The sequence below is a fragment of the Primulina eburnea genome, chromosome 17, assembly GCF_022965805.1.
Source record: "Primulina eburnea isolate SZY01 chromosome 17, ASM2296580v1, whole genome shotgun sequence".
In the NCBI taxonomy this organism is placed as follows: domain Eukaryota; kingdom Viridiplantae; phylum Streptophyta; class Magnoliopsida; order Lamiales; family Gesneriaceae; genus Primulina; species Primulina eburnea.
Genome location: NC_133117.1, coordinates 9563278 through 9575151, shown reverse-complemented (window position 1 = coordinate 9575151; position 11874 = coordinate 9563278). Strand labels below are relative to the sequence as shown.

General features: G+C 34.7%; 1 protein-coding gene across 4 annotated transcripts; it reads left to right on the top strand.

The window, feature by feature from the left end:
* The first annotated feature begins 727 nt into the window (after nt 1–727).
* LOC140818159 (probable glutamate carboxypeptidase AMP1) lies at nt 728–7343 on the top strand. 4 transcript variants are annotated; one of them, XM_073178038.1, is made up of 10 exons: nt 729–1744; nt 2681–2923; nt 3966–4118; nt 4251–4319; nt 5351–5432; nt 5581–5664; nt 5822–5910; nt 6202–6315; nt 6462–6596; nt 7003–7343. In XM_073178038.1, exons 1-10 carry the CDS (start codon nt 800–802, stop codon nt 7177–7179), a joined length of 2091 nt encoding a protein of 696 aa, XP_073034139.1. In that variant the 5' UTR covers nt 729–799; the 3' UTR covers nt 7180–7343. The 4 variants fall into 4 exon arrangements, with proteins under 4 accessions (XP_073034141.1, XP_073034139.1, XP_073034140.1 ...); XM_073178039.1 differs by having other exon boundaries at nt 5345–5432; nt 6462–6624; XM_073178037.1 differs by having other exon boundaries at nt 730–1744; nt 5345–5432.
* Nucleotides 7344–11874: the final 4531 nt, after the last annotated feature.

Here is an 11874-nt window from a genome sequence, read left to right as displayed (position 1 = left end):
AGAAATTGTTAGTAATTAATATTTTTAATAAAGAAAATTTTTATTAAGATATTCGAGAATTGAGTATCTAGTTCATACAAAAAAGTTAATTGGAGTTTTTTGAATTGATAAAAATTTGTGTGAAACGGTCTCATGGATCGTATTTTGTGAGACATATCTTTTATTTGAGTCATCTATGAAAAATATTATTTTTATGCTAAGAGTATTACTTTTTATTGGAAATATCGGTAGGATTGACCGTCTCACACATAAAGATTCATGAGATCGTCTTATAAGAAACCTATTCTTTTGAATTTTGGGTAAATAAATTAATTTTTTTTTTGACAAAAACTTGTATGAGACGGTCTCACGGATCGTATTTGTGAGACAGATCTCTTATTTGGGTCACCCATGAAAAAGTACTACTTTTTATGCTAAGAGTATTACTTTTTATTGTGAATATGAGCAGGGTTGACCCGTCTCACAGATTATGATCCGTGAGACAGTCTCACATGAGACTCACTCTTTTTTTTATATTAGATATGATAAAGCGGTGGATATAAAAAAAACCTTTAAATGAGTTCTTATCCCCTTAAAATTATAATTCCATTTAATATTAATTATATATTTTATTTTTTATATTAAAATATGATATTACAATATCACATCAATTAATTAAAATCTATAAATAATAATTATAATTGAAATTTGATTATATAATTGAACAAAATCATACAAAAAATACAAATTTTCGAATACATAAACTTCACTAAAATTTGTATTGATCTGGTTGAACTCACACCGTTGCCGTCCTCTAAAAATGCTATTCGAAGGGAAAACCTCATGCTCTTTCATCTTCGCCTTTGCACTCATCTTGCTCACCCTCTACACCACCTTATACCACCAGCTCCGCCGCCTTCCCTCTGCCGCAACTGCCCCTTTGAGTGATCGGAACGCTATCCACTACCGGGACGCATTTACTTCTGCCGCCAGCAATGAAACCGTCGCCGCCTACCTCCGGGACCTCACCCTCCACCCCCACCTCGCAGGGACTCCTCTGTCCCTCTCCACCGCGCTTTACGTCTACACCCACTTCCAATCCCTTGGCCTCACCACTCATTTCGTCAACTTCTCCTCCCTCCTGTCATATCCTAAGCACGTGTCCCTCACCGCTCACTTTGTCGATGGAACCATTCTGTCTGTCTCTCTGGAAGAGCCTAGTGTCCCCCAAAATGGAACTTTGAGGCCGTACCACGCCTACTCCCCCTCCGGTTCAGCTTATGGTGAGGCTGTTTTCCTCAACTACGGCCGGGAGCAGGACTACAGCGAGCTAGCTTTGCTCGGGGTGGAGGTTAAGGACTGCGTGGGGATTTTACGCCGGGGTGGAGAGATGTCGAGGTATGAGGCTGTGGAGAATGCGGCGGCGCACGGGTTGGCAGCGGTGCTGATGTACACCGAGGGTGGAGATGATAGGTATAGAGAAGGGGTGGAGAGGGGGACTGTTATGAATGGGTTGGGGGACCCACTTAGCCCCGGGTGGGCCGGAGTTGAAGGTGGTGAGAAACTGGGCTTAAAGGATCCGAAGGTGATGGAGAAATTTCCGGGAATCCCTTCACTACCGGTGTCGGAGGCTGCGGCGGAGAGTATACTAATATCATTGGAGGAGGCTAAAGTGCCGTATAAGTGGAGGAAGATTTTCAAGAGTGGCGGTAGCACAAGTACGAAGGTGGGACCCGGCCCGATTATGCTCAATTTGACGTATGAGGTCAGTTGGATGATGTATGCTTGTCGCTTGATAATAACCAGAGGCTGTGTTTTCAGCCAATGTTTGCGCTTTGCTTTATTGATATTTTATGGGTGTGCTCTGTATTTTGAATTATAAACCTGTGGATGTACAGTCACTTACTTTTCTGATAAATATTTTACATTTCGAATGTTGATGATGTTTGTTGCAAATTTCCAATTGCATTTAGTTGATTCAAAGTGGGCCTCAGGAAAAGTGCTCTAAGTGAAACTTGGAAAGACGTTTCATTTTGCACTTTATTATATGTCTCCTGTGTTTGGAAACAATTAAAAATCCCACCACGAATGGATCATGCATCCAGCAGTTATTCATAGTTTGAGCTCTTGTTTGCACTCTTATCAACAAAAAACATGATGGAGTGAGCAACGATCAAAGGCCTTGAGGCCTACAATTGGTTAGTGTCGATTACGTGATGTTCACATATGGACTGAGAATATTGATAAATGAATGAGAGCCGTATGAAATGGTCCACCACGTGTGTCGGCTTCTCGAGGAATGGACAATGTTGTCCCCCATCAGCTACACAAATTGTTGTGGAGTGACTGAACAACTCAGAAGGCTCTTCCATCTTGGAAGTTGGTAGTCTTTTTGGTTTAGGCTCTCATCATGGGCTTATGTTCCAATGTTTTTGTTCCCTGTTTTTAGTGTGTGTGCTGTTTTGGCGGACAAATAAAATTGTGGCTTTTGAGATTTTGATCAACGTTTTGAAAGTCAAGTTTCCGGATAAAATGAAATTATCTTCTTTTTTTGACTAGCATATGTCCTAAGTTCGAGAAATATGCTGGAACCTTGTAATTGTGGAATGCGGTAATAATCACTTAGAGAATAATTTAAAGAGTTTTTTCTCTGTAACTAAAATCTAACCTCTGTAACACTGGTTTTCAATTCTACTTTCAGGGTGAACAAAAGACGACAAACATCCATAATGTTTTTGCAGTAATAAGGGGTACAGAAGAGCCAGATCGTTTTGTGCTTCTAGGAAACCATAGAGATGCATGGACATATGGTGCTGTCGACCCAAATAGTGGAACAGCTGCTCTACTTGACATTGCCCGTCGATATGCTCTTCTTATGCATTCTGGTTGGAATCCTAGGAGAACAATCGTTCTTTGCAGCTGGGATGCAGAAGAGTTTGGAATGGTACGTAATATCCAACCACCTATCATTGCCAGCATCTTTCACTCTCTGTACCTAAGCTTGGAATCATGTTGATGTATAATGGACATTGTTGCTATGATTGAGTCGGGAAAGGTATTTAAGTGGACATGCTTCTGTGATCGCAGTGTTCTAAAACTTGGGCTAGGCGTCTGCCTAGGAGGCGCTAGGCGCCGCTTGACCGCACCGAAAAGGTTCTAGGCTGCCATCCTATGCGGCAAAGGCGCCTAGGCGCGGTTCAAGGTGGGCCTAGGCATTTAAAGTTTTTTTTGGTTTTAATTTTTGAAAGTTGAATTAAACTAGAACATAACATAAGAAATAATTATAGGCTCGTGCTTTTAATTTTTTGAGATTAAAAGCCTAATTAAAACCTCGATTTGTTAGTTTGCTCTTGCCCTAACACGCCACTCATACCTTCTTTGTCTATTTACTTCTGCACACATTAGAAAATCGATTCAGATCCTAAAGGTAATTTTTTTCTTTATTTTGATCTCTTTTGCCTTGCTTATTATTCTGATCCGCCTTAAGCAAGAGGAATGAACCAATTCTCAATTGGATTTTAATAAAGTTAGGGCTGAAATTTAGTTTAAGAACCATTACGAGTCTCTTGATACCGTGGAATCTGCCTAGCAATGCCTAGTAGCGATCCTAGTCTCGCTTAGGCGGCCTAGGCTCTAGCCGCTAGTCGGGCGCAAATTTTATAACCATGTGTGATTGAGTGATGGTTTAACATCATAATATGAGTCTATATAGTGATTGTGACCGTCATAGTTGAAATTCTTTCGATGGGATTTATGGTTCATTCCAAATCAGGTATTTATAGGGTTGGTATCAATAAATTAATGCTGCATATTTTTTGGAATCGCGTTGTCTTGAGTTTGTGTACTCTGTACCCTCCTTTTGTACTCATGTCCATGAACTTTTGTTCTCTTTTCCTTTTGAAAGTGTACATTCTGGAAGTGATCAAATCATGCACGAGCTGCCTTTTCATGTGTGATATCCATCTCATTGATTTAATCGGTTTCAGGTAGGATCAACTGAGTGGGTTGAACAAAACTATGCAAATCTTGGTTCAAAAGCAGTGGCTTATTTTAATGTGGACTGTGCGGTTCAAGGGTCTGGTTTATTTGTTAGTGCAACTCCTCAGCTAGATGATCTTCTTGTTGAGGTTATGAAGAAGGTAAGTAGAGGGACTTAGATATGATAGTAGTAATAGCTTGTTGACTCCTTCAGTGATTGGTTTTGACATGATTATTATAATAATGTTAATTTTTCAGTATTTTCCTTCTGGCAATGTTTACTTTCTGCTCAGATTAAGGATCCTGACTCAGAGAATGCATTTTTATATGAACAATGGGTGGCTGCCAACAAAGGCGTCAACGTAAGTGGGTTAAGGCATGAACTCCAAAATTATGCAATGAAATTCTGATGCACCTCTTTGTATGTCTGAATCTTTGCGTGTGCCTATGTGTTAAGGTTTAATAATTTTGTTGGGACACATCCACAAAGCTATAGTTTTTCTTTTTTAAAAAAATGGTTTTGAACATAGTAATTGAGTCAAAGCCAAAGGTTCAAAATCCCTAGCATGCAAAAGTACATATATTTCATGAGGTTATCTTGAGTGGTCTTTGTTCTCTAATGTCAGACCAGCATACATGTGTATTCATTGGATGTTAACTTTGAGTATATTTTTCTGTCATGGCTTACACGTCTGTGGGTGTGTGGAGGCATACATATTATTGTTGTAACAACTCTCATAATCTTGACCTTTTGGAAAAGTAGTTTCTAATATTTTGTACTTAAATTCCTGACTTTTGTCTGATGACGCAAAGGGTTGTGTATTTAGAATTTATTCTGGATGTTGTCTTTGACAAGCGATGAAATGGCAAGATTGTTTGAGGAAAATTAAATGGATTACTCGCAGTTAATAATGCTTATCTTTAGCTGAAGCCATCATTGATATATAATCAACTAAACTGCACGGGCTAAAGTCGGGTTAAGATGAGTAGAATTACTCTTGTGCAACCCATGATAATTCGAGTTGGATAAGCTATTTCTTTAGTAGCAAGCAGAGTGATAATAGGCCAGCATTTAAGGATGGAGAGAATGGTTGACGACTACTTCACTTCGAAATGTGAGAAAAGTTGCTCACCCTCTTCCTCGTGTAGCTAGTTTGCTAAATAGAAAGTGGAAGAATTAGTAGGCATACTTTTAGTTCTTATATTGGATAATTATGTGCCTTTACAGCCTCTAGTAGTTCACAAATGTTCGATCATATTTATGTATATATTTATATTTATCTCATGGGTGGCCCCTTCTTTCCATTTCACTCCCTTCCACAATCTCTTGCTATTCTGTTCCTTTAGTTACTGGCTTGGAAATTTATGGATTTAATTTGGTTGCCAGATTCAGAGACTGAGCAGAGTTGATTCAGATTTTGCTCCATTTTTGCAACACGTGGGGATTCCTTCAGTTGATTTATACTTCGGAAGTGGTACCTCTTCTCCGCCCTGCGCTTCCCGTGCTTGCTGGTTTACAAGAATTTGGATAGAATCTACCGAGTCATTTTCTATTATTTGAAGTGTGTTTGTGTCTCATTCGTCTTAAACAACTTCCCTAAAGTCATATTCATTCTCGAGCAGATTTTCCTGTCTATCACACAGCTTTTGACTCCTATAGTTGGATGGCGAACTTTGGGGATCCCTCATTTCAACGGCACGTAGCTGGTAGTGTCTGGTTATGTTTAATGTTTGCCTTTAATTGTCAGCAAATTCCTGTTTTAGTTACTTTCCAGCTCCTGTATCTTTTTCGGAGTCTTGTAAGTTTTTTGTGTCACAACTCTCGTCTCACTTTATTGTCATCTTCTTCCTCTTTGGAATTCAGTGGCTGGAGTGTGGGGCCTAGTGACGCTTCATCTAGCCGATGATCCAATTTTGCCTTTTAACTATGTTTCATATGCTGCTGAATTACTGGTAACACACCATAGACTTTGCTCTGTAAAAGATTTCTATGTTTGTATATTCGTGCAATGGGGATAGCCTACTAAAAGAATTTGACTTCTGCTTGTGTGTTAATATCTACTTTATAATGCCATATGACACATATAGAACAATAGCTATTATTACTTTGGTAATATGGAGAGATTGATTGCTACCCGTTTCGTAAAAGCTCTTGTTCCATGTCTTGCAAATATTCGTGTGTTTGTTAGCTTTTAGGTATGTGTCCATTGTGCTCGTTTAGTTTAACAGGCATGTATTTTGTAGGAGTACGAAAATGTCTTAAACAACTTGTTAGAGGGAAACGTATCATCACAACCCATAGCCGCTGCCATCGAAGAATTTGCTCATGCTGCTGCGGACTCCGAGGGGGAAGCCAAGGTTAGATGAAGAAACTACTTTCAATGCCCCATTCTGAGACCTCGAATACAAACTTTCTTCACTTATTTGAAGTTCACGTTCTTTGAAGTTGGAAAAGGAAATGTAATGTGGGATGAGTTCATTATTGTGATATGATTTCACTGCAGAAACTTAGAGGGGATCAGAGCCTGGATGAGTTTTCTATACTGCGGAGGCGCATATTGAATGATCGACTAATGCTTGCTGAAAGAGGATTTACAGACTCAGAAGGGCTCACCGGACGGCAATGGTTCAAGCATCTAGTGAGAACACACTTCAAATGCTGAACTGGTTTGCAATCACAATTCTGCATTTTTTCTGCGTTTCTCAAGGAAAATGGACACGCAAATATCAAAACATGAATGGGTTTATAACCACGGTCATAGCCAGTGCCCAAAATCAGGGGACAAATTTCCAAATCATATATCTTATAGGGATCAAAACTTAAAACGTCTTTTATAATATATACATTTATTGGAAAAAAACGAAATTTATCGACACCCTCCTCCCCAGTCCATGTTTTTTATAAGGCTGTATGATTGAGTCATCTAGTGTTTTGGAATAATCATTTCGTGAATGGGACATAGGCGCATTATCATCCGAGATATGATGTGTGGTGTTGGATATTTTCCATTCGATTCTTACGTGATTGAGTTTGTTTGATGCAAGGTTTATGGACCTCGTGGTGATCCCGAAAGCAAGATTTCGTTCTTTCCGGGAATAGCAGATGCAATATCTCCGAGAACGAAGGAAGAAAAGAGGGAGGCAATACTTAGGCATGAGATATGGAGAGTTGCAAGGGCCATTCAAAGAGCTGCGTATACTTTGAGAGGTGAATTAACTTAATATTTTCAAGAATGTGTGGCAAAGTGTGTATAACGATTATGTCTAAAAAAGGAAAAGCTCTTTTATATATTTTCACATGAAAGGAAGACACAAATACACGCACAAATAGTGTCGCTTGTTTCAAATCTAACAAATGAAATAAATAAATATTTGATCTTGGAATATGCAATCGCTTGCCAACTCAAATATATTTATGTGGTAAAAGAAATTAAAGGTTAACTAAAATATGATGCAAATATAAGCAAAATCAATCTATTAAAAAGATTATGTCTGATATATTTACAGATACAAAAAATTCCAAAACATGTTAAAGTATGATGTTGCAAAAAAATGTGAATATAATAACATTTTTTTTTTACAATATTTCAAAATATTTGATTATGATTTCTTTCATTACCTGATTACCTTGATATTTGATCATCTTCACATTTATGATATAACAATATTCCTCTTTGGATGTCTTTAGACATAGGGATGACAATAAATTGAGTTTGGGTAAAATTTTATATTTTCTTTCTTCGTCCTCATTTATCATATTTATCACCGTCTATATCATCTTCATCGAGTATTCAATTTCATCATTATTTTCATATTTTTCAGAGTATTAGATATCAGTAACCTACTCAAATATCTTATTACTATTAATAATTGCATTTTTTTCAAATTTTGAATTATTTCGAATACGTTATCAATATTTAGTAAATTGTTAAAGAACTATAAGGAAATAAAATTAAATATAAAATTAGCAAAATAAACATTTTAGAATAAATGACAAAATATTAGAAACAAGTTATCCTAACATCATTATCCTAAAAAAATAAAATAAATTCTATACTAATAATTTTTCATTCAATCTAAATAATATCATTCAACAAAAGTGTATCAATGGGTTGGGTATGGGTAAGATTCCATATTTTTCGTCTACATTCTCATTTATTATATTTATCTCCGTCTACATCCTCATCTTCGTCGGCTATTCAATTTATTCCTCACCAAATAATCGTCAGAGTATTAGATATACATATCTTACCCAGATATCTTACTATCACATATAATTATATTTTCTCAAATTTTGAATTATTTCGAGTGAACTATGAATATTTATTAAATTCTTGAAAACAATAAGAAAATAAAATTAAATATAAAAATTAGCAAATTTAACATTATAGAAAAAATAACAAAATATTAAAAACAATTTATTATTATATCATTATCTTACAAAAATAATATCAATTCTATATTAATAATTTTTTTTTCATTTCATCCAACTAATATCATTCAACAAAAACATATCAATATGTTGGGTTCTTTTTGTAAGATTTAATATTCTCCGTCTTCATCCTCATTTATTATATTTATTTTGATGTACATCCTCATCTTCATCGAGTATTCAATTTCATTATCATCATACTCATCGGTGTATTAGATATCCATACCTTACCCAAATACATTATTATCATTTATAATTGTATTTTCTCAAATTTTGAATTATTTCGAGTATGCGATAAATATTTATTAAATTGTTGAGAACGATAATGAAATAAAATTAAACATAAAAATTAGCAAATTAAACATTAGAAAATATAACAAAATATTAGAAATAATTTATCATAACATCATTATCTTACAAAAATAGCATCAATTCTACGCTAATATTTTTTTTCATTTCATCAAACTAATATCATTTAACAAAAGCATATTAGAATTAACATCATAACCAAAAATCACATATATATTATTAAATATATAAATTTGATCAGGTATTCGGGTCGGATATAAATAAAATTTTTTAAAACCCGTCTCCATTCACATACCTGAACATCTCCATACCCGAACCGATTACCCATTTATTTAATCGGGTACAAAATCTTGTTCATACTCTCCTCCATTCGAGTCGGATATCAGATTCTTCGTCGGGATTTAGAGGAATTATCATCTCTATTCTCACGCATGTATCTCATTAAAATCTTAGTAAAAAAATCCAATGAGATAAAAGTCTAGCTGAAATCTCACAGCCTTATTAGATGTTATCGTTAAAAACCTATTCTCTAGAGCGAATTGGTTGAAGTTCAATATCACCTCTCTTTTGCATATAATGGGTGAAGAACTTCGAGAATATGTGTGTTTGATCATCCTATCAATTTTTCGTTACTACTGGAAGACATCATCGGAAGGTAAAACAATAGTAAACTTCAGGGATCTAAGAAGTTTTATTCAACATTTTATGTAAAAACCAAGACTGGTCCAAAATGTCGAAACCAGGGATGTTTGTGTGTGTGTGTGTGTATATTTCATTGATTTCATAGTTTAGATCAACGATGACAAATGCATGAAGAATATAAAGGCACTTATCATATTGATTGGTAGTTAACTATCAATATAAAACAAATAAACAATTTTTAAAATTGTTAGAAGTAAAAATAAAATTATTTAGTTGATCTACTACATATATTGTATCTCTTCTTATTATATGAATCAATTGGTATTTATTTAAATTTAAAACAATAAATTTTCTACCATGGATAATTTTTTTTTACAATATACTAAGACATTAACATAAACTATATTTTAAAAATTATATTTTATGTGTCAAAAATATTATTACAAGTAAGATAGCTTTTCAAGTTACATGAGAAAACATATTATTATTCATTAAATCAAATTTTCTCACAATAATGTAGCTCCGGCTTTATTGACTCTAATATAAATGTTATTTTGAATCACATGAAGATGTAAACCTACAGCTAGCTGTATCCTTGAACCATTGAGGTTCAAACAAATATCGGATTTTGTGTTCCCGTTGAGATGGTCAAATTTCAAAAAGTTGAAATTTGACGACTATAGTTTGGTGCAGATCAAACAAGAAGCTTATAAAGAAATTTATGAGTTGTTTCCATAAGATGGAAAAATGGAAGTTAGCATTATTGTTAAATAAGCAAGAAGAGTGAAATTGTCTGTTTTGTGAAGGAGTTCACTATAATTGGTAGCTGCCAAATATGGTAAGTAAAAATTTTGATTTTCAAAATTTTCTATTTTCATTACATGAACAAGACTTTTATCTTTGATATATCGGCGGTCTTGGATCGTCGATCGAGATTATAAAGAGTTCGGAATCATTTATGTAGTGAGTTTGGAATTTAATAATTAAATTTTTGTACTAGTAATAATGACTACTAACATGTACATATATTATTATTTATCATGTGTTATCAAAAGTTGATAAACAAATAATATAATAAATAATAATATAATATATATATATATATATACACACACACTACTAGGACTTATAATACGAACCATAATTTTGCACACATAATATCACCAAAATTCCTTCCCTTTGTCCCTTGCTTTTCAAGGCCAACTACGTAAAAGTTAGAAGAAAATTTTTGGCACAAAAGCAAATTGGCTTTGCTTAGTTGTTGATTAAGAAACAATAATTATTTTTTAATGATTGATTAAGAATCAATTAGCACAAAATCCATGATTAAGAATCATGGAAGTCACGGACACCTTGAGAAAAAGTGAAGAAAATTTTCGGCCACTTGTTTCTTCCATCATCGTGTCCTTTCGATGCTGCACCTACTCCGGAATGTGGAAATTCGAAGGCTATAATCTCAACGCACAAACCGTTTGGATTTTCTAGTGCAAAACCAAACGAGAAAAACATTCTTCGATTGTAGAGCTAATTAGGCGATCAAGATTGAAGATCCGTTCGTAGAGATTTACAAGAAGAGCTATCTCCAAAAATCCGGAATAGTTTGGAGTCCAGCGCTTAGAACGCAAAGGTATGATTCTAAACTTCCTATGAATGAAAGTTTTAAACACACGACACCTAAGCAAAAATTTTAAACTTCCGCTACATTTTGGGTGCGAGAATATGATGTCCTAACAAGACTCACATTTTATGTGCCTTTAAGATATTTAAAAATTCACTTAGCAGCTAAATAATGAGATTGCTTACGGTCAGACTGAAACCGAGTACACATACAGACAACAAAGACAATATATGGTCGACTAGCAGTTAGGTACAATAAAGAACATGTTAAGCCTCGATACATGGTTAACTCATCTGATATTCCTCTTTCATATTTTTCTAGTTTAACTGATGAGCTCATTGTGTTTGCTATTGTGGAACATGTTTCCATTCCAAATTTCTTGATTAGTTCCTTTGTGCTTAGTTTGACTATGTAAATAACATTATCCAATTGTTTCACTTGCATGCTAAGAAAGAATGTTAGTTCACACATAATACTTATTTCAAATTTGTCTTATATCGGTTCAGAAAACTTTTCACATAGTTTGGGTTAGTTGACCTAAAAATAATGTCATCAATATAAATTTACACTAACAAAGTATGACATCCTTTAGTAAACTTATCAATAGTGCCTATAATGAAATCATATTCAATAAGAAACTTAGATAGTGTTTGATACCAAGCTCTTGGAGCCTGTTTCAGACCATATAAAGATTTGTTCATAAACATGATCAAAAATAAATTGTTGATAAAACACGGTGGTTGTCTAACATAAATTTCTTCTTGTAGTTGTTTATTCAAGAATCCACTCTTTACATCCATTTGATGCACTTTGGAGTTATTGTAAGAGGCAAAGGCAAAGAATATCTTGATAGCTTCCAATATAACTACTGGAGCATATGTTTCATCATAGTCAATTCTTTCTTCTTGCTTAAATC